At 45.3% G+C, this 24,127-nt stretch overlaps 1 protein-coding gene across 2 annotated transcripts in view; it reads left to right on the forward strand.

The window, feature by feature from the left end:
- The first annotated feature begins 828 nt into the window (after positions 1-828).
- Positions 829-24,127, forward strand: part of CFAP299 (cilia and flagella associated protein 299) — a 569,143-nt gene continuing 545,844 nt past the window's right edge. For both annotated transcript variants that reach the window (XM_088452111.1, XM_088452110.1), the window contains exon 1: positions 829-948. In XM_088452111.1, the coding sequence (XP_088308237.1) occupies positions 838-948 (111 nt within the window). In that variant the 5' untranslated portion in view covers positions 829-837. The remainder of the gene's footprint in view (positions 949-24,127) is intronic.

Raw genomic sequence — 24,127 nt, forward strand, 5'->3', positions numbered from 1 at the left:
AGGCACCCCCCCGGGGGACTTAGGTTTAGGCAGCGGGGAAGGGGGTGGTTAGGGTTAGGCACTTAGAGGGGGATTAGGCACTTGGGGGGGAAGTTAGGGCTAGGCACCCCTAAGGAGGGTTAGGTTAGTGGATACTTACGATCGGGATTTCCAGCGCTGTCGGGCTTCCGCTGACGGGAATCATGGCCGGCGGTATATCATACCCATTCCCACTAGAGTGTGCCCGGAGTCTACTGCACAGAACACCGGGAAAATGGCTGCGGTGGCCATTTTCCGGTGTTCTGAGCAGCGCTGACACCAGACGCAGGACCACGGACAGGTGATTTTAAACTAATATGGGAGCAGGGTGTGCGGTGCGGGGCCCCTCTGGATCCGAGGGTCCGTGTGCCCCGCACACACTGCACCCATTATAGATACGCCACTGCCCCATACTGTGTTAATAACAAAGTATGTATTACAAATCATGTGGCAACAACCTGTACTTTAGGTAACTATAGCATTCAGTGCACAGAACAAGAAACATAACAAAAACAAGTTTCTCTTTGTACAATACTCGAACACATACAAGAGCCTGCACCAAGCATGTCTGTAAACAGGAATTCTACACATTTGTGATCTAATAAGAAGCTGTGTGCTGGGAACTCACGTTGTTCAGTGACCTGCGGCTTTTAACAGCCAACAGCGGGCGGTGCTACGTCACTCACATGGGGGCGGGATCACCTGGGCCAGACCAGTGATTGGCTGACGTCATAAACGCGGTCTGTCCCGAACTTTGTGACGTACGGCTCCGGTTGCTAGGGACGCTGAGAGCCTGTGTGACAGCCCAGAGATAGCAGGATGGAGGACGAGGAGAACGGAGCGGCTATGGACGCGATCATCATTCAGTTCAACACGTACGAGGACTTTTTGGACTCCCAGATCACCTCGTTAGACCTCTACTATCTGGAGGTAATCGGTTCCTTTCCTCAGACACCCATGTGCAAGGCTTGTATTAGTTCCAATCCACTTATGTAGGGAGCAGGGTAGCACTAGTCGCACGTTATAACTATAGTCTTTTGACTTATCTATAACACTGGAAATAATTTCGACATTTAATGTGTCAACACAAGAATATCGACAGTACATATTTGTGTACAGTTTAGGATTAGACTAAATTATACAAGAAAAACTGTGATGGTGCGTACACACTGGGCGATTAAAGTGGACGACTGAACGATAACGATATCGTTATCGTTCAGTCGTCCACTTTATCGTCCATTTTTAACACAAAAAAGATGAACGATGACGACGACGCGCGTTCCCGCGGGTCGTTCGTCATCCTCGTTCATCGGGCTGACATGCAGGCCAACCTGACGACCCCGTCAGGTTGCTGCATGTCAGGGAATGGGTGAGAGAGCCCGGCGCTGAACGATATCGCTAATGATATCGTTCAGCGGCTGTGCTCAATGTCATGAACGACATTGAGCACAGCCTGCCGGGGACACACTAGACGATATCGCTCAGGGAGCATATCGTCTAGTGTGTATGCACCTTAAAGCTGCATACACACACAACGATTTTTTGAACGATTATCATGAAACAATATCGTTTAACGATAATCGTTTGTAAAAATCGTTCTCTTTCTGAGTCTAACGATGAACGATTTTCGTTCATGCGCGTTCACATTTGTAGTTTGTAGTTCAGTCAGACTTGTCAACTCAGTAAGGGAGTATGTAAAAATCGTTCATTACATTTAAATGAACATAGTAAATGAACAACTTTAGTAAACGATTTTAGGTAATTTTTTCAAGGGAGAAAATCGCTTACTAAAATCGTTCATTAACTAAATCGTTGTGTGTGTATGCAGCATTAGTCAACATTCTGGTGTCTACATTATAAATGTCGACATTAAGAAGAACATTTAAAGGCCAGAATAATAAATAGTGATCTGACAGATTACTCTAAAAGCAAGGAGACCTTACCACTTACATATATTACCCATTGTGACCCCTATCCCTATGTTTGTTGAAGACACGAAATGAATAGTCAAAAATTCATAAACATTTTCTCTATACTGTAAAGCTGGGGGCTCACCAATTACATGAAATAAAAGGTCATCTTTTTTATGGTAGAGGGTACGGTATGAAAAGTTGACATTCAGAACATTGACATGGCCATTAGAGCGACAAGCAAAATGTCGAAAGTTGCGCATGTATAGGAGTGCATTGCGACCTTACTAGAAATGATATTGACAAATTCCCACTCGTAATCAAAAGTCAAGGAGGAGCAGCAGGTTAGTTATTTTATCAAAACATCATTGCTTAACATATAAAATAAAGTTTCATAATATTTATTAACACTTGAGTGAAATTGTATTATCAAAATAAAGGGAAGCAAAAATGGTGTGCTCTCTGAAAATCTCTCTCTGAAAACCTGGTGTATAATCGCAGCAGAATCTGCACCTACTCAAAATCTGAAAGCAATAAAACAAAATAGGAGAGAGTCAGTATTTCTCGACACTATTAAAATACATATACAATAACAACACAACGTTATGTCTGTGCCAGCAGTCTTGGAAATTAAATAGTGTAGAATATGAGAAAAAGAAACTCTTTTTTGGGGGGCACTCGTTGATAAATAGCGTATTTATATAAAACGTAACTTTTAATACTAATTTTTAATAATATGTGTTTCAAAAAATGAACACGTGAGAGTAAAAACAAGAAAATTGCTCAGTATGAAAAAGAGCAACAAGGTTATGTAACAATATAACTAAATTAAGGAGCACAAATTCTCCTTATATAGCAGTGTGATTCAAACGAGGAGCACAAATGCCCCTGCAGGGGTATATAAATCCGCTATTTATCAACGAGTGCCCCCCAAAAGAGAGTTTCTTTTTCTCATATTCTGTCCTGTTCCATGTTTACTCTCAGGGGTGCACCCCCACACATGTGACATGGGTGAATGATATTCACCATTTGATTCATACCGATCAGTGGGTAACCAATAACCATATGATTTAAATAGAATTACCACCTTGTTATTTTTGTCTTACCAGTGCTCAGGTTTTTTTGCCCAATTTTTCCCCTCCCCCCACTCTTTCCCTTGTTTTTTCATATTAAATAGTGTGTAAATGGCTGTTGGTAATGTAGAAAGCATATAGCAGACTATTTGCAATTTAAATAGATAAGTACTGGGTGCCAAGCACGTGATATTAGAAAGATGAGTATGCCAAAGTAGTTTCCGGGAATTTAGGGCCGCATTTATCAACGAATGTTAATACCAGAGATTTTTTAGTTTAGGAGCGCAGTGATACTAATGAATACGTCACTGGTATTCAACATTACTTACCTTGTCAGCGAGGTCCAGCGACACTGGATATATACTGTAGTGATTTGCAGGGGCGGATCTACCCCTTGGCCAGGACGGCACTCACCAGGGGCACCAACCAAGGGGGGGGCGCCACCTGACCCGGCAGTGCAATAGATCCGGATGGTATGGTCACCAAGTTCCTGGCACTGTTCAGCTCAGTAGCAAACATCACTAGGGACACTACCAGCACGCCCCATGGCACAGTGCGTGTGCGCTTACTGGCTGGAAGCAGACTGGGAGTGGGCAGTGAGGTGAACGCTTGTAAATTGTTGCAATCTCGTGTACAAAAGCCGCCCAGACACCCGCTCTGCTGCTGTGAGACTGACACTGCCTTTCATGTATGTTAGCGAGTGAGGTGCCGTTCTGTTCCTTCCTGAATTAGAACATGCTGGACACCCCCCTCCTCGCCTTCCGCTGAGCCCCACCTTCCACTAAGCCACACTTCCTCTATTAAAAAAGTTAAATACACGCAATATATGCTTTCGCAAAACACTTCCATTATAGTTATGTTTGAATAGCAAACAGCAATATCAATGTATATTTTCCTGTGAACCACTCCCTTTCATCTCAATGGGATATATAAAGAAAGTTATGCTTATGGCATTTTCATATGGGCAGGTCACTACTAAAGTTTTATAATGAAAACTGGTCTGTTAAATGCTCCTCACTTGCCACTAATAATGCCATTAGTTTTAGACTTCATACATTTGTTAAGTGTTAGACAAGTCTATGGAGACCTATGAACTAGTGGAGGTTATTCCATAACAAAGTGTAAGTGCCAGTCTACATGGGATCTTTAGTACCGGGACATATCTTCCCCTTGGCCAGGATGACCCTCGCAAGGAACACCGGCCAAGAGGGGGGGCACCCAGTGGCAAGGGGGTAGTGAACCAGCCAGTGCCCCATCCAGTGAGGAGAGCAACTTCAGCAAGCTGCTGCTACCATGAGTGCAGAAGCGTAGCGTGGGTAGTGCATCTGGATCACAAGCTGCAGGAGCTATGCGAGATGGGGCGCCACACAACCAGCAAACTCAATAGCGGGACTAGAGTGAGCACCGCTGCTCAGCATTGCTCTCAAAGATCATGGCTGGTGGCAGCTGTGATGCTTGCTGCTGCATGAATTCCTAACCTCAGGCAGTTGATGGGTGCCAGCGGTACAGAGGTGGAGGATGACCCTTCACCTTTTTCCCAGGATTCAGTGCTGAAAGATCCTGCAATACCTGTCCCATCTGTTACAGAACATTCCTTTTCCCATGAGGCCATACTCACTTATTTTTGACACGCACCTTCGGAGCTCACCATCCCTTTTTGGAGCATAGGCGGGGGCGACAGTCAATTATTTTGCCAGGGGCACTTGGAACCCTAGATACACCCCTGGTGAGTTGAATAACAAACCACCTCACTACCTGACCTTTGTATGCAGGATTTATAGTACGTGAATTGTCTTTACTCAATTCCCTCATGCTCTAATTTCTTGCACATTTCATTTCTGTGCATGATAAAACTGTTTTTGTGACTTAGCACAGAGGACCTCATTCAGAGGCAGTCGTTAGTTGCAAGCGGTCGCCCTGAATCAGGGCGGCCGCTTGCATCCTGAACGGCCGCCTCCTTGTCGAACGTTTAGCTGTGGGTTACAACCCACAGCTTAACGACCGACCAGGTTGATGTTCGCGATGGTGATCACCATCGCGACCATCGGGGCTTACGACCAGACCCTAAGGTTGAGTCTGGGCACTCGTAAGCCCCAGAGAGATTTCGGCTCTGATGGAGCAGGAAGCTCCCCACTGATATCACTGATGATGTCAGTGCGGCCACCCACAAAACTGTAGGCTTTGGTAAAGCAATGCCTCCATTTTGGAAACCACACCCCAGGGCCCGCCTACCAAACGGGGGCAGCTGTCGATCAACATCGACAGCCGCCCCTTTGGTAACGAACTCCGGAGCGACAGAGTTTCTCTGTCGCTCCGGGGCTCTGCTGCGCGTGCGCAGGCCAAACCATCAAGTCGGTTACGAGCGCATCGGCGCTCGCGACCGACTCTGCATGAGGTCGAGAGAGCCTACATTGTTTTCATGATTAAAATCGCTAGTGGGGACATTATGGACCTCATCTATTATAATGTGTAAACCTTCAGTTTTATTTAATTTTTAAGGATAAAATATCTCTTCCTACATAAATTGTGAATATTAGTATTTAGTTCCATGAAGACGTCAAAAAATTATTGGTTGAGATGAAGGTGCAAATTTTTTCCTTTCATCAAAAGAGCCAGTCTGTGCAACTGGGTAACTACTCAAATTCACTATTTCCAAGGCTTGATAACCCCCTCCCCCTTTGTGCAGGAGTCCTTCATGCACCAAGATATTATGCGATAGACTAAACCAGGGGTCTTGAACCTTGACCCTCCAGCTGCTGTGGAACTACACATCCGAGCATGCACTGCCACCTTTTTGGTATAACAGCATGCTAAAACTATGGCAGTGCATACTGGGATGTGTAGTTCCACAGCAGCTGGAGGGCCAAGGTTGAAGACCCCTGGACTAAACTGTGTGTCACATGATATACACTTGCCTACTCTCTAATAAATTTCTGGGATATGCCCATATGTTAGGGGAAACGATCTCGTTAGGTTGGCCTGCATGGTCAGGCGATGACAGATGCCGATAATGAACATCAGGAGCGCGCATCACTGGTCGTTACTGGCATATTCACTGTACGATTAATGAACGATAACGATGTCGTAATCGTTCAATCATTAATTTTATTGTGTAGTGTATATGCGCCTTTACAGAAAATAGAGATGTAAAATAAGCGGAAAAAGTTGAGGCAAATAGAGTGTCCATCTTAGTGAGTGGGAGATGCAGGGCCTGATTCAGACCTGCTCGCAAGCGGGTCGATGTTGCCCAAGCTGTCATTATGTGTCTCGCACCAAAGGGGGCGTGCTGTCGAAGGTGATTGAGAGCACGTCCCCTTTGGTGGGCGTGCCGGGGGCGTGGCTGCCCAGACAGAGGCGTTCCCATGGGAACGCCTACCGTCTGGGGCCGGCCCCACTGACATCACTCAACATCGACAGCACGCCCCTTTTGGTACGAGACCCGGAGTGACGGATTACCCGTCGCTATCCGGGTCTCGCGCATGTGCACGATGGAGCCGGCTCCGTCGTGCGCATGCGCTCTGGGCCACCATCGACCCGGTTGCGAGCGCACAGCGCTTGTGACCGGGTCTGAATCAGGCCCTCTGTTCGATCTCCTGAATATTCTAGAGATGTTATTCAGATAAAGTGACAGATTTTGGGAGTGACTGAATAAGAAGAGTAGAAGAGAGGACAAAGGACACGATTCAGACCAGGTCGCAAGCGGGTCGACGGCCCAATGCGCACATGCGGCGCGCGCAGCGTGCATGCGCAAGCCCTGTAGCGAGTGAGACCTTCACTCGCTCTGGAGCTCGCGGGCAAAACGGGGCGGCTGTCGATGTTGATCAACAGCTCGCCCCGTTTTGTAGGCGGGTAGGGGGGGGTGGCTGAACAAACAGGCGAACCCGAAGGAACGCCTACCATTTGTGGGCGGCCCTACTGACATCACTCGTGATGTCAGTAGTGGACTTCCGGCTCTATTAGAGCTGGAAGACCACTTGGCATTGCGAGTCCTGAGACCCTACCACAAGGGTCTCCTCGCAATGCCGATGGTCGCGATAATCGCGACCATCGCCAGGCCGCTCGCACAAGCTGTCGGTGATCACCCACAGCTGTGTGAGCGGCCTGGAGGCCAGAACTTAAAAAAATAGGGACGCCAAGCAAATAGCGTGTGCCTCTGAATCAGGCCCAAAGTCAAAGATGACACAGAGTGGTAGATTTACTAAACCTTCTAAAATCAGATTTTGTCTATCATTTTCTAGAATGCAATAGAGAAATGATAGCTACAATCTGTTTTGTTGCTATGGGCAACACCATCACTTCTCAGCTTTAGAACCTTTAGTAAATCTACCTCTACACTGCAGGCTTGGAAGATTGAGGGCATCTTTCTATTGTTAGTGAGAAAAATATGGGTGGTGAATTCTCTTAGAAGGAAAGTGTCACGCTTGCCACTGGAGTATTGAAAGCAGAGGTCCGAGGTTCTGGAAGGAATCGGAGGCGAGGGGCCTTAATATATGATCTCCTCATCCACAGAAATTGGATGTTGATGAGACCTGATCAAAGGTGTGGAGTCTAACCTGCTGGGAGGTGTTCAGTGACCCCACCAATCGGGATATCGGTTTTTGCTGCACCCAGCAAGCAGGTCACGGTCCTTTGATGAGGTACCCAAAATCCGTAGGAATAGAGACTCACACATCCGGTGGCCCGAAGAATGTGACTCTAACGAGACACTACTGCACCATGAGATGGTACGTGAGGTACCCACAGGTTGAGATGGTAACACACTGTGGCACTAGGGATGGTATTATACCCACTGGCAAGGGTGTCCAGATGCACTGTTGCACTGAGAGACGGCACTTGGAGTTGCCACAGGCAGAGGTGATATCACGCACTGTTGCACCGTGAAGTGGCATGGGGTAGCACACAGGCAGAGGTAGTATGACGCACTGTTGCACTGAGCAGTGGCATGGAGTTGCACACAGGCAGAGATGATATGACGCACTGTTCCACTGAGAAGTGGCACAGAGTTGCACACAGGCAGAGAGGTATGACGGACTGTTGCACTGAGAAGTTGCATGGAGTTGCATAAAGGCAAAGATGGTATGATGCACTGTTGCACCGAGAAGCAGGGCTGCCATCAGAAATTGTGGGGCCAGGGACTGCCAAAACAGGCAGGGCCCCCCTTCCCGTGTTTGTGCAACTCCAACTATGTAGTCTAGCCAGTTCCAGAGAGACCCCCTTCTGTGTCTTCCCAGCCAGCACCCCTTCTGTGTCTCCCCGCCCTGTCACCCTTCTGGTTATCCAGCTTGCACCCTTCTGGTGTGTCTCTAGTCCAGCCCCCTTCTGTCTCTCCATCCACACTTACCTTGTTTTTGTTGCTCCTAGTCCTACTCCCCATGCGACGCTGCTCCTGTCTTTTTAGGGGCAGGTTGTATGGCAGGAATGTGGAAGGGTGGCGAAGTGGGCGGGCAGCGAGATTGCAGGGGAAAATGCAGGACTTGCAATGGGGTTTTTAAGACAGACAGATAGAATTGGAGAAACTGCGTCACCCATGGGTACTTTCATTTAAGACTTCAAATAACAGTGGGCCTGATTCAGAGCCGGACGCTATTTGCGCTCGCTCGTTCAGAAAAAGGGGCCAGCTATTTAAATTGAGCGCTCGCTCTTTGCAGTCTGTTGACGCCTCTATGTCTGAGCGAGCGAACGAAACCTGCGCTCGTTATTTTGTAAAGACGCCCCCTGGCCGCTCGCATCCTACGTCATCTCCGCTATTTATTTAATTAATCGAGTACATCGAAAGGCGTCTGAACTGCTCGCAGTGCTTGTGGTAGGATTTTCCTACCGCAATCATGCGAACAGTTCAGGCTAAGAAACAACCAAGTGACGTAGCCGATGACGCTGCTTTGTTAATTATGCACACCCTTAAAAGGCCCGTTTTGACCGTTTGGCACGCCTGCGTTCGGATCTCCACTCCCCGTTTTCAAGCACCTTCCCCTGTTACCACCCACAAACGCCTCATCCTGTCACTGAAATTAGCAGGCACTTGCTATTTTGCGAGCGCTCGATTTCCGACCGCAATGACTGGTTGGCACATGCGCATTACGACCCATACGCATGCGCAGATGTGCGAACATCGCTCGGAGCGAACGAGCGGCCGCTTACGAGCGGCTACGACCCATAAGCATGCGCAGATGTGCGAACATTGCTCGGAGCGAACGAGCGGCCGCTTACGAGCGGCTCTGAATCAGGCCCAGTGTCTCAGGCCCAGTGTCTGTGTCCACCGTTTCAGTACATCCGGACTTTTATCAATAACATTCTTGCTAAAAGTCCACATAGACTGAAACTTTGGGCTCAGACAGTGCAGTGATTGACCGGAATCACTACCGCACATGAAACTGCCTGAGAGGATAACAGGAAACTGCCTGGGAGGAGCTGTGTGTCAACGCACCAGCTTCCTCCCATTCTGCAATCTCCGTGGCTACGAGGAGCTGCCGTGCGGCGCGCATGCCGGCAGCTTCCTCTACTGACAGACTCTGTTTTGAACTCCAGTGAGACACTTCAGCAGCGGTGATGGATCAGCGGCCAGGGGGGTTTTTAGGTACTGAAACCCCCCTGCGTTCGATACTGGGATTGCGGACGGGCCCCCCTCTGTGACCGGGCCCGGGACTCCAGTGTCGGCAGTCCCCCCCCTGATGGCGGCCCTGCCGAGAAGCAAAACTTGCAAAGACTCGATCGAGGGTAGTCACAAGGGAACCTGGAACGAGGACACCACTAGCATACACCAGAAATGGCAAACGTTGTTCAGGCAACTTCCTGGAGTTCTGAGGCCGGATATATACCCATAGGTAGCAGTGATAGGAGAACAGGGTCAGCTGACCAAGACCATGCTACCATTGGTGGAGATACTGTCACATGAGAAGGACTGTCATGGCGGCGCCCATAACGAAAACCACAATCTCCAAGACACAGGGCCGCCCATGGAAACCCCATAGCACGTAAGGCAGAATCCTCAGTGCATTACCCGCCGCCACACCCGATGTCTAACTGCAAGAGCAGTCAGGGGAAGCCGATGCAGTGGTGAGTAACGGCCGATCCTAGGCAGAACCCTGACAGAAAGTTTATTAGTTCCAGTTGAACATTTTGGGCATTGGGACATCCATGTGGAACTAACAGAAAGACAAAGTGCCTGCAACATATAAAAGAGGGGGAGAGATCAGAGAAGGAGAGGCAGTTTTCAGTGTCATCTTTATAAAGAGTGGATAGAAGCATGTGACAGAGGTGTAGATGCTAATGAAATTAATGATTAGATAGGTTGTGAGCTAGAAAACGTCTGTGATGGCCAATTGTGTGAAGCTTGTGCAAGATGATAGGGTGATCAATGGTTTTCAAGATTGGTGACATGAAAATGTGTTGGAAGGCGGATGGAAATGTGTCCGTAGTGAGAGACACTAAAGAAGTGATCCAGAGAAGGGAAAATGTTGGATGAGAGGCTGCAGAGAATTTGAGAGGTGATTGGATTGGGATTCAGGGGACAGATATTAGTGCAGAGATAGCAACTTCAATCACAGAGAATAATTAATTTAGGGTAGGTGTAGGGGAGATGTCTTGTCTGATACTGCTGATGCCTTTGAAATAGGCAACCTCATCAGCAGGAGAAAGCTGCAATATGTCATTATAGGTTAGTGCACTGGTTAGATAAGATAATAGATAAGATAATTGAAGTAGGGTTTCTTATTAAGGAAATGATCAGTGCTTAAGGAGGAAAGCATGAAATTGTAGTGAAGGATATTGGCATAGTGTTTAGTTTTCTTCCAGTGAAGCTCAGCAGTGCAGTGGCACTTTTGTAAGTAGTGGGTTATCTTGATCTACCATGGTTGATGTTTGGAGTTTTTAGGGTGACGTGTGGTGGCTGAAGCTGCCATGGGACTAAGGGCCTGATTCAGAGCTGAACGCTCTGACCAGAGCGCTCGCTCTGAATCAGGGCCCCCCTACCTTTTTTTGGAGCGTCCTCATGGACGCTCTCATAGCTGTGGGTTACCACCCACAGCTATAGCGACCATCGGGCTTGCGACGGAGACCCTGCGGTAGGGTCTCGCTGCCGCAAGCCCTGAAGTGATTTTGGCTCTATCAGAGCCAAAATCACTCCCACTGACATCAGTGGGGCCGGCTTGGGACGGTAGGCGTTCCCATGGGAACGCCTCCGTCTGGCAGGCACGCCCACCAAAGGGGGCTTGCTGTCAATCAACATCGACAGCACGCCCCCTTTGGTGCGAGACCCGGAGCGATGGAGAGCCCTTAGCTCGCCGGGTCTCGCGCATGCGCACGACGGAGCTCCCTCTTATTCGTGCGAATGCGCAGTGGGGGAACATCGACCCGCTTGTGAGCGTACTGTCGCTCACGAGCGGGCCTGAATGACCCCCTAAGGTTTTTGTTGTAGAGAAATATGGTCTGATCAGGACAGGACAGGGAAGTGGTAATTCTAGAAGTTAAGAAGGTGTGGACAGAAAGTGTGAAGGCACAATTAGAGAGAGCACAAGTGGGAAAAGAAGCTATGCCCATTTTAGTGCATGGGGGGAACCAATGGAGGAAGTAGGCTTTAGAGAAGGTATTGGCTCATGAATGAGGATTTAGAAATCACCATTATAAGACTTTGTATGATGATGGATTATCGATCTGTTACCCCAGGTGAGTATTGGCCTCATTTACTGTTCCAGAACTTTTATCTCCTATCTTAACGTATTTCATATATCATCTGTTGTTTAACATCATCGTCTTCTGTCCTGTTAATTATATATATATATGAAAAGGATCACATACGCTGTATTAAAAGGTTCAAGTAGTTCCTTTATTCTCAGGCAGGTAAACAGCATCAGGTAAGCTTCGGACAGCATACACTTCACAGCATGGCAATTTGCAGTTCACAAGCAAGTTGGTAACACATCCATATGACTTCCTATTGTAACCCCACATCCCCCCCAGCCTATCGTCTGGGCAACTGTTTCACCATTGTGGATTTGCACTGACACAACTTTAAAGACAGATAACAGGTTCTTCTAATTAGCCTTGCTTGTGGCTTACAACTGATTTCAGGGAAACCTGGACTGGATGTCATTACTATGCTGTTTATTGCTCCATCTCTGCACACACCTGCTGCTCCACATTAACCTCATGTGAAAGCATGCTGTCCCTGTCACTATATATATATATATATATATATATATATATATTATAATCCACATCGGCGGCACTCAGATGAACATCAAATAATACAGGAGAATGTGATGAATATCACCAACGTTTCGGAGCTTTATTCCTGCCCCTTCATCAAGGTCTTTACCTTGATGAAGGGGCAGGAATAAAGCTACGAAACGGTGATATTCATCACATTCTCCTGTATTATTTATATATATATATATATATATATATATATATATATATATAATAATCTCACAGGGGCTCTGCAGTCACTATAATAACAATAATAATAAACAGTGGGGTTTTGTTTCATGAATTGTTCAAAGAATTTAAGCTTGCAGCCCCTGTCAAGGGACCCAACTTTACTGCAAGTCCTTACTTAATTGCTCAGAATTATAACATGGAAATAGCTATCACATTAGTGTTAAACTCAAGGTATGCTATCTGGTTTAAAGCTCACAGCAACTTTTCTTTTACACATGAGACAGTCACCTAGCACACCTGTTGCAAGAAATTGTTAGTTTGGTGCACCATGGACTTGCAAGTTATTGTTAGTTTGGTGTACCATGGACTTGCAAGTTATTGTTAGTTTGGTGCACCATGGACTTTGTGACTAAAGCTGGCCATACACTAGACCAACTTTCATACAACCATCCAACTAGTTGGCTGGTTGGAATGAAAATCTGGTAATGTATGGGAGTAAATGATGATCAGCAATTTGCTCCAAAATGCCAGAAAACAGATGAAAATGGTCGTCAGACAAGTTTGTTAAATGTTTGATCTAAACAATTTGTTCTACCAACAGTTTTTGTCCATTTTCCGGCATTTGGGAGCAAATTACTGATTGTCATTTGCTTTCATGCCTTACCAGATTTTTATTCCAACCAATCAACTATTTGGATGGTTGGATGTAAGTTGGTCTAGTGTGTGGCCAGCTTTAGTCACGTCAAGTGTCCCGCCAGAGATGTTTTCTTAACATATGCTTCTTGTTCACATCACTAATGCGATAAAATTACAATGCAAGGGTGCACTGATGCTGGCATTTCATGTACCTCTTTGTGTGACTGTCACTAATCTGGGTAAAAAGGCAAAAGACAGATTAATTCCCGGACGTAGTCCCTATTCGGTCGCTATTGGCTGATGTTTCCGTGACTGAGCATGCGCTGGAGCCTCAGTGCACTTATGCTGTGATGCTGCTACAGCTCCGGTCGCAGTGTAGGCTGTTTGGGGACAGGAAGGGTCATGTTTCAGAAAAACGAATTGTGTCGCTTCTGTTTCTGGGGCATGCTGAAGCCAGCGACTGCCTCATCAGACACAGCTTCACTGGCTTCAGCAGCTGAACACTCTGAGCAAACATAGGGTCGCGCAGATGTCTGATGGACTGGCAGATCGTCACTATGGTGATCCAATGCTGCATCTTTTTGACACAGGCAACAGATCTGAGAAGCTGGCAGTGTGTGTCTTTTTACAAAAGACTCCTCCTGCTGCATTAACATAACTTCTCAGATACACTGCGGCCGTAGAAGCAGTACCGATCTCTCCTTAGCCCATCTCTGAGTTCTGATATGAGAATTCCCCGCCATGCCTCACATAACATCATGTTTAAAAAGTGGCTTTATACCAATTCCTTTGCGACAAAAGTACTGATCTAATGTACCTTGAGCCTGATTCATCACCGATCGCAACTGCGATTATGCACGCAATCTGCCGATTGTTGCGTATGCATTGCAGTGCATGTGAGTGAAGGTTCACTGCGATCACACTGCGATCTGTCTACGCAGACCCATCACAGAGCGATTGACAGGAAGTGACTGTTTGGGGATGGTGAAGAGGGGGGTGGTCGGCGAAACGCAGGCGTGCAAGTGTGTTTGAATGCCATTACCGGGGCGTGCATAAATTATCCACTGCAATGCCATACGCAGCTTGGGCTTTCTCTGCGTGTGATGAGGTTAGCAATTTCTGAGTATGGTCAGACCCTCGTGCAAGTGTGCGTGAGGCTCCGATTGTACTCGATGTTCTCGATGGTTTCGCAGACTTGCACAGTAGTACGGATGTGTATAAGGTAAAGTGGGCATCCTTATGTTAGGCTGCGTATGGCATTACGATATAATTCATTAGCATATTTTCAAAATGGGACTGCGTGCATAATTGCAGCTGCGATCGCAATACTGATCCTTAATGAATCAGGCCCCTTGTACACTCTAAGCAACTTTGTATGCAGCTACATTGTGATTAAGTAGAAAAATTCAGGAAAAATACAAATTGCTACCCGTGGTGGAGCATCTAAGTCACTCCAAGTTGCTTTTACCATATGACACAAAACGGTAGGTGAATGAGGACACATCTATATGCTATACTTTTCTATGCCAAAATAAAAATATTTGAAAAAAATAGTGTATATATGTTAGCACATAGCAAATTTCTCAAGAACTGGACAGCTGGACTAGCGAGTGGTTAACAAGAACAGGAAGTTGAAAAGGATAGAAGAGGTGGATTGTGTGGGCTCAGAGAAAGAAAAGGAGAGCAGGTTTCTGGATGTACGAAGTGGAGAGGGGTGACCCCCATGAAAAAGACCTTTATCATTTAGCTGACATTCAATTTGCAGAAATTAAATGTGGCTTGATACCACTCAGGTTTTCTGCACCCTGCTAAGCTCTGTGAGGTAGGCTGGTTGTCGAGTGATTTTAGTGTGCTTCCCAGGTCAGTCTGTGCCTAGTTACTGAACCATGTATGAGGGGAAGCGTATCGCTGAAGTTCCAAGAGATGAGCCGTTAGAACTTGACTAATTACCGGGAGCCAAACTCACTGTGCTATATCGCGCAGATAGCCTATCGGCAATGAGGGTAACCTCTGAGTGCAAATTGTATTTTTATTGTAAAAAAAAAATCAATAGAATAACAGTACAAATACTTATAAACAATATCCGGGTCATTGCTGAAAGACATAATGCAGAAATAGCAAGACACTGGAAAACGTAAATACTCAATAACAAAAATTGCCAGTGACATCATAAAATATCAAAACAAGCCCGTATATATGGAAAAAAAATAAAAAAAATAATAATAAAAAGGAGAAAAGAAACAAAAAAAAAACAAAGACATAACTAGACAACAAGGTAAGAAGAGGGGAGGGAGGAAAGGAAGGGATTAGATATAATAGATCGGGGAAAGAGAGACCAGTCACCTCAGTAGTATAATCTCGGGTTCATCAGTACCCATTAAAAAGGGTTGAGAGAAAAATAATGAGAAAAGTTAAGTATAGCTGTTATTTAACTTTTGAACCAAAGACAAGGGCGTAGTTTTTATCACTATTTGGGACAGGTCTAGGAAATTGAAGGGCGGGAAGAGGATAAGATATTTTTGAAGATCACAGAGTCCTTGAAATCTATCCAGCGAAGCCAAGTATCCCTGAAGGACTCATAATCACCATCAGCAGAGGACAGTATATCATCCATTTCCATATATAGATCCAGCCTAGTGAACCATTCCATAACTGTTGGAGGAGAGGAGGAGCGCCATTTCACCGGAATAACTGCTTTAGCAGCATTATTCAAATGACATAACAAAATTTTGTTATATTTCGAGAGGGGTCTGGATGATAGACCTCAATCTTTATGACGAAACATAATATCTAACTTCAAACGGGGCCTGCCACCTCCCCATACAAATTCTCTAATGAGAGCCTGGACTTCCAAAAACCATCTAGGAGGTAATTTAATTGGGAGGGTTTGTAACAAGTAGAGGATCTTAGGGAGAGAGTTCATTTTGAGGATGCCCAGCCTCCCAAACCATGAGAAGGGTCCTGATTTCCATAATCTCAAGTCTGAGTGTATCTTGTTTAGGAGGGGAGTAAAATTGGCCTCAAACAGGTGGGAGAGATCTCTAGTAAGATTAACTCCCAGATATGTAAGCTGGGAAGAATGCCAGGTGAAAGGGAATGCTTATGTAAGGCCTGTAACCATCTGTGGAGGTGCCGTAATATTCAAGGCCACCGATTTAGAATAATTAACTTTAAAATTGGAGAGATCTCCAAAAATCTTGAATTCCTCTAGTAGATTCGGTAGTGAAATAATGGGATTTGTAATTGTGGCCAATAAATCATCGGCAAATAGGGCTAATTTGTATTCATCACTATGTAACCTAAAACCAGATATATTCTGATTCAGCCTGATCGACCTTGCCAGAGCCTCCATACAAATAATAAAAATCAGGGGGGATAAGGGACAGCCTTGTCTAGTTCCATTGTTAATGGAGAAGGAGTCAGAAAGGGAACCGTTAACCCTAATGCGGGCAGAGGGGGAACGATAAAGAGCAAGGACGTGTTGAAGGCAAACAGGGCCCAGTCCAGGTGTCTCAGTATTCCAGACATAAAACTCCAATCTACCCTGTCAAACGCCTTCTCGGCGTCAGTAGACAGCAGAATAGCTGGGGTATCTGTAGACAAGATATAATGAATGAGGGCTATAATTTTGGAGGTATTGTCCCTAGCTTCACGGCCCGGGACAAACCCTACCTGATCATTATGAATAAGAGAAGGTAAGAAATGTTTCAATCTGTTTGCGAGAAGTTTTGCATACAATTTAACGTCTATGTTGAGAAGGGAGATTGGACGGTAACTGGGACAAAGGGAAGGGTCCTTGCCTTCCTTAGGGATGAGTGTTATATGGGCTTCTAAGGAATGGCATGAAAAAGGAGTCTTATCGGAAACCGAATTAAATGCCACCAACAATGGAGGAGCCAATTTATTCTGAAAAGCTTTATAATAATTTATAGAGAATCCGTCACGTCAGGGCCAGGACTTTTCCCGGAAGGGGTGAATTTAATAGCATCCAACAACTCAGGTAGAGTGAAGGGTCTCTCCACGTCCTCACTGGCAAGGTCGTCCAGCCTGGGAAATCCAATTCTAGTGAGATAGGCTTCAATAGCCTTTTGTTTCCCAAGAACGTCAGGAAAGGCCGAGGGGGCAGGTAAATTATACAAAGACGAATAATAGGAACATAAAGCTTCTGCAATCTTGCGAGTATCATGGGAGACCAATCCCCCCAATCTTTAATAGAAGGGATAAAGGAGCGAGCTCTTTGAGTTCGTAGAGCTCTAGCTAGCATTTTTCCGGGTTTATTAACCCAGCGATAATATCGACTACGACATTTTCGAAAAGAATGTTTGACCTTTTCCAGTAAAAGTTTGCTTAAGGCTGAGCGGGCTTGGACTAAGTCCACATAAACATCAGAGGAAAGGGAGGTTTTGTGGGTAGACTCCAAAACCTGTATTCTCTGCAATAAGTCTTCTATCTGTCCCATCCTCTGTTTCTTTAAGTAGGAACCAAGTTGGATACATTTTCCCCTAAGGACACATTTGTGGGCTTCCCATATGGTGAGGCTAGATACATCCGGGGTGGTATTACATTCTAGATATATATCAATAGCTTCTTCCAACTGAGATCTACAGTAAGGGTCAGACAGAAGGGACTCATTAAAATGCCAAGATCTAGTGATTGGATCAGAAAATCCGAGAGAGATGTCTACCCTCACTGGAGCATGATCAGACCAGGTTGTCACTTCTATAGAAGTGTCCTGTACCAGGTGTAGAAATCTATTGCCAACTAATATATAGTCTATCCTGGAGTAGGACTGATGGGAGCTAGAATAATATGAATAATCTCTATCTGAGGGATGTGAAATACGCCAGACGTCGGACAGCTGATGAGTATAAAGCAACCATCTTACCTTCCTTGATGTTCGACAAGGGACTGTTGAGGAGCCCGATGAGGTGTCCAGGAGATGATCCAGGGCCCAGTTGAAGTCTCCACCTACTGTCAAGATCCCCTGTTGGACTGTGTCAATTTTATCCAGAACCCTCTTAAGAAAAGTTGGCTGGCCCTGGTTTGGGGCATAAATATTAACAAATGTGAAAGGTTGATTAAAAATGGAGCATTTAACCAGTAGGCATCTCCCCTCCTCCAAATTATGTACTTCAGAGTGTGTGACTAGCAAACGTTTAGCGATTAAAATAGCAACTCCCTTAGATTTTGATTGGGGATAGTTACTGTAATGTGTTATGGGGTAAAATTGATTGCTAAGTCGTGGAGCAGAGGGGGACTGGCGGAAGTGGGTTTCCTGTACAAAGACGATATCTGCTCTATCAGCATGGAAAGAATGAAGGGCCTGGGTTCTCTTTTCTGGGACATCTAGCTCTCTAGCATTAATAGAGACTATACGGAGTGAAGCAGCCATGGGTGAAAAGTAGAGCTAAAGTTACATGGTGCAGTAGAATAGATCTGAGAAAACAATAAAGGTAAAAAAAAAAAAATTAATAGAGGGACTAAACAGAAGAAAAAATAGAGAAGGGGAGACAAGGAAAAAACAAAAAGGGATGGGGGGGAGACACAAAAGACAAAAATTATAATAATACAACAGAACATTAATGAGAGGAAAAAAGAACCACTGACGGACAATAAGGGGACCACCAGGGAACCTATGTCACGGAAAAATTAGCGGTAGGGGGCACACGGGTGGAGTGACCCCGCCATGTTATAGAAAAAATCACTATATAATAGAAAACACACAATATTAATAATTTAAAATTGAATAAACATAATCACATAACTCCTCATAAAAAAAAAATTAAATGTAATTGGAATATCCACATAAGCAGACAAAAAGAAAAATGGCATATAATAGCAATCACCGTAAGAAATTATAATGGCAACTTGATTTATCTAATACATCTGACTATAAGTGGACCTTGAGCGAAAGAGAAGTAAATAAATAAAATAGGACTAATAAGCCTCTAGTAACTTAGGAGGTCCAAAAGACCTAACTCCAAACATTTCTGTAAACAATTAGAAGTAAGAACAAATAATGAATACAGCCTCAATCAAGGAGAACCTCAAAACAAACTGAACATATATCAAGTGGGATCAGATGCTAGAGGGGGGTCAGCTCCTTTAGGTTTCTTTTTATGGTGCTGTACTTGTTGCCCATGGTCTCTCCTCGGACGGCCAGGAGGTACAAGTAGAGGAAGTGAAAAGGCCTGCCAATTGGGAAGTGTAATAAGCTCCATGTCCAGAGCAGAACAGAAATTAGGTAAGTTCTCGGGAGACTGGAGTACCAGGTGTTTACCGGCATGAGTGACCTGATTTCTTGTTTACGCAAGGAGTCTGTTAAGGGTTTCAATAACCGTCGCTGTTGGAGAGTCCGCCAAGAAAGGTCCTGGAAAATTTGTAGACGAGTACCATTGAACTCCACACCTTCCAGGTTGCAGACTTTACGGAGGAGCTGCTCTTTTTGTGAGAAATAGTGGACCCGGCAAATAACGTCTCTTGGACGATCAGTTGCAAGACCCTTCAGACAGAGAGCTCTGTGAACGCGATCGAATTCAATAGGGTCGTTGGGGTCAAGCTCCAGGATTTCTCCAAAAATTTTATTTAGGGCATCAGCCAGACCAGATGTAGGGACATCCTCAGGAAGCCCCCGAACACGAATATTATTCCTGCGGCCTCTGTTGTCTAGGTCGTCCAGTCTGTTTTGCATTGTCCTCATATCTAAGGCTTGTTGGGAGATTAACTCATGAAGATGAGATAACTGGTTGTCAACTGACTCTTTCTTTTCTTCAATAACCATGCGGGATCTCAAATGTTTAACATCAGCTTGTACTAAAGAGATCTGAGTCTGCATAGAGTCCTGGATTCGCGACTCCAGAGCCTGCATGTCTTGTTTAGAGGGGAGAGATCGAACATGGGTTAAAACTTCCATAATTTCCTCTCGCAATTGGGACAATTGAGCATGGAGGTCGCCAGATGAAGGAGAGAGGGCCATGGTAGGAGAGGTGGTCAGCAAAGGTGTGGAGCCAGTTACAGGGGAGTCTGCAATGTGAGATGGATAAATATGAACGAAGGTTAGGTTGAGAAGAATCGAGCTTTGGTGTCCGAGGATCCTTTTTCTGCGTAACTCTCTTGGTCTTGCCCATCAGGAATAGACTTGAGGAGGAGTCATGAGGTCATGTAGTGTGTTAGATAAATGGATGGCGGATGACACATTCCCCTGTTAATGAGACTACATAGCAAGCATGAAACAGTCACAGCGAGCCTCAATCTTCACATTATAACCCCACTGACAAGGGGGATAGAGTACACTGCCAGCCTTTAATGGGTGGGTAAAAACAGGTAGAGACGTTAGAGTAGGAAAAAGAAATTAATATATATATAAATATGGAACAATTTCTTCCAAAAATTATGTAGTGACAGGATCTTGCCACAGGAGGGAGCAAAACCCACACAGATAAGGGTTTTTTTATCTTGTAAATTAAGGACTGTGTACCAAATTTGTAGATGTGCTGTAACCCCTAAAAACCACTTCAAAGGACATAGTATGGTAACCTGTGATCAGAGTGAGGGAGTGGACAATGCAACCACCCCCAAGGCATACAGGATGCGAGCGGTGTAATGGGGACTGAGCTGATAGGAGCTACACACAAGCTCACCACTTCCAGGCCAGGCACCTTGGCACAGAGGAGGCACCAGCAGGACCCCGCAGAGCCGCAATCACGACACCCAGAGCAGGAGCCAGCAGTCAGCAGGCCAGTCAGCTGCCTCTTGCAGCACAGAGCTCCAGGCAGGTCGCGTCAGCTGCAGTAGGGCGGGAGTGGAGCGCGGAGTCCCCGGCGGGTGTTGACGGCACTTCAAGCAGCCGGAGGTAGGAGAGGGTAGGTCCGCTAGATGTCCCCAACGCGGGAGGAGGTTCAGCAATCCTCGGGTGGAGCGGAGGGACCAGGCGCCGCGACCCGGAAGTACCGTGGCGAGCAGTGCAAAAATAAAGTCCCCGGCTTCAGGAGGGTGGGAAGGCTGCAACCCGCAAAGGCAATTTAAATGCCTTCCGATTCTGCGGACCTTGTCCCTCAGTGTGGGCAGGTAGAGAGCTGATGTGAGGGCAGACAGGGGTGTCTGGAAAGCTACAGGAAGGGCTGGGAAAGACGTTTTTAAAGGTGGTCTGGCAGGAGCTCTCATAGAATACGTCTTGCTTCAGTGCTTGCCAGGCCATGCCCCCATGAGGGTAACCTCTGCACAGAGAGGCAATGAGACACTTTGTGAGGAGCACTTTGTTCCACCTCTCCAAGTTACATCTTCCACTGAAAACTGTACTGTGTGTAAAACTTACCAAACAGCTTCAAATTGTTATCTTGGTAACAGGTCCATCTATAATCTTTGTTTCTGTCACTGTTTTCTCTGTCTGTGCATATTAATGCAGTTGGAAGTCGATCACACACAGAAGCCAATAGCGATATTCTTCTGATTATTTCTTCCTACATGGTCTAATGGATCATAATATAACATGGGTCCAAGTAAGACGAATAGTTCAGTTTGTAATGTTAAACTGCATACATGAATTTCACATACAAAATTAGCTCATGTATAGGTGGGAATGAGCAAGGAACAACGTAACTTATTATTAACCATCTTAATTTAAACTAAAAACCACAGTATAGCCATACCTAACTAAACTACCCTCTACTGTGCTCTTCATCTTTCTCCTCTGCTGTGCTCTCCCTCTTTAACCTCTAATGCTGTGCTCTCACTCTTTCTCCTTTTGTGTGCTCTCCCTTCCTCCTCTTCTGCTCTACTCTCCCTCAATCTCCTCTGATCTGCTCTCCTCCTTCTCTGATCTACCTCCTCCTCCATTGTGATCTCCCTCTTTCTCCTCTGATCAGCTCTCCCTTATTCTTCATATGGGCTCCCACGGGTATATGTCCTTGGCCCTCTGCTCTTCTCTCTGTACACCTCCCTAGTTGAATTAATCAATTCCTTCGGCCTCCAATATCACCCCTATGACGGCAACACCCATCTAAACCTCTACTCTCCTGATCTCTCTCTCCCTCCTCCTATCTGGGGTTCCCAGTTAACTCTCCGCCATTTCCTCTTGGATGTCCATGCGCTTTTTCAAACTCAACATGGCCAAAACTAAACTTATTGTTTTACCCTCCCAATCTCTCTATCATTGTTGACATCATCACTATCTCACATGTGACCCAACTTGACTGCCTGAGTGTCATTCTTGATTCCTTCTTCTCCTTTGCCCCCACATTCCATCTCTTGCCCAATCCTGTTGGGTCCAGCTATCAACATCTTCCTCTCCCAGGATGCCACTAAAACCATTGTCCACTCACTGCTTATTTCTCGTCATCACTACTGCAACCATTTCCTTACTGGCCTTCCACGCTTCCATCTCACTGCTCTCAAATCAAAGATTTAACTCATTCTTCAACCCACCACTGGAATGATCTCCCCCGCTCTATCACACTTTTCCCCAGCCTGCATAGTTTCAAACGGGCGTTAAAAACCCACCTGTTCATGAAAGCATACCCGTCCACAACATGACTGTGTCATCTCTACCACCTTTGCTTCTTGCCATCCGATCTCCTTACACTGTCCGACTCCCCCTCCACTAGCTCACATGTGTTATCCTTTTATCTCTCCCCTTCCTTTAGATTGTAAGCTCCAAGGAGCAGGGTCCTCCACCCTCCTGTTCTCATAGCTAACTTCTCCTACACCCCAGCTACACTCTAGACCTCCTCCTTGGGCACTCTGCTCCCATACTCCACTCCTTCATCCTGTTTTAGCCTTCGCTGAATAGTACCCTTGCACCCATGGTCTCCTTATCTGTATTGTGTATTGAGAATTGTAATTTTTTTGTTATCTGTACGTAATGGTTACTGGACTGTGCTGTTTCGCAAGGTGCTTTCTGATTGCCCTATAGACAGCGCTGCAAAGCACTTGTGGCGCCCTATAAATAAAGTGTAATAATAATAATAATTCTCCTCTGATGTGCTCTCCTTCTTTCTTCTCTGCTTTGCTGTCCCTCTTCCAGTCACAAGTTGCTGAAGCAGTCTCTTCTTCCTGCTCTGAGTAGCTTCACTAGTGGCTCAAGCTCTGACATATTCAACAGCAGTAAGCACAGGGACATAAACCTGTAGCGAGCTGTGGTCTGCAAGTGAAAGCTTGTGATGGGCTGTCTGATGCCCCTGAATGGTTTTAATACTTTTCGTATTTAAAAAAATTGTAAGGGTATTAGAAATGATACTGAAGACTACTATTTCAATTGTTTCTTAATTTGATCTAGACGCCTTGTCTGGCTTGATCCTTTTTGGTTCTGGCATAAAACAAATTAACCCTTTCCAGTAATGATAACATTCCATGAAGTCTTAGTGGGCACTCTCTACTTTTCTTTACCATTTCTGACATCCTTGGTGTAGTACAAAAAATTCACGGGCAGACACCACCTGGAACATAATAATGCAATTCTCAAAGCAAAAATATGGATTTTAATATGTTGAACAACTTATTTCACATTTAAAATCTGACAGAAGAAGAAAAACAGTAAAGTAGTTAAGAAGGGAATGAAAAGGGCTCCACTTCAATTCTCCAGCATATATAGACTTTTACGTTGGACATGTGGTAGGCGCTAGATCATTGGATATTATGGAGTGCATTCCCAAACTGAATACCAAAGGGCAACTGGGCACAGTTTCATCTTTGTCTACTTTAGGATCCAAGTGTTGCAATAACTAACATGTTGAAATGAGACAAAGGATATGTGAACATTTGTTTCACCATGAATAAATGTAGCTTTATATCAAATGTTACCTTCTAAACAGAACTAGAGCATGCAATAATACTAAAAATACTTGCAAAGAGGCATATAAAGTATTAATGACATTATTAACACCAAAATTATCACAATACAAAAACGCTTGTAGCGAAACCTCATTATAGACAAAAGAGCAGTGATTAATTCCAAACCAGTAATGAATGGTATGTGCAACATCCACAGAGCCTCAATAAAATGGCCAATTATCTCAAGATCAATTGCTTTAAAAATAAGCAGCAATACCTATAGAATTGCAGCATTATTATAAAATACCCTTAAATAGTATCATAAAACTTTGATAGAAAAGATTCCAA

Source organism: Taudactylus pleione, unplaced genomic scaffold (assembly GCF_031769625.1).
Source record: "Taudactylus pleione unplaced genomic scaffold, aTauple2 ptg000033l, whole genome shotgun sequence".
NCBI lineage: Eukaryota > Metazoa > Chordata > Amphibia > Anura > Myobatrachidae > Taudactylus > Taudactylus pleione.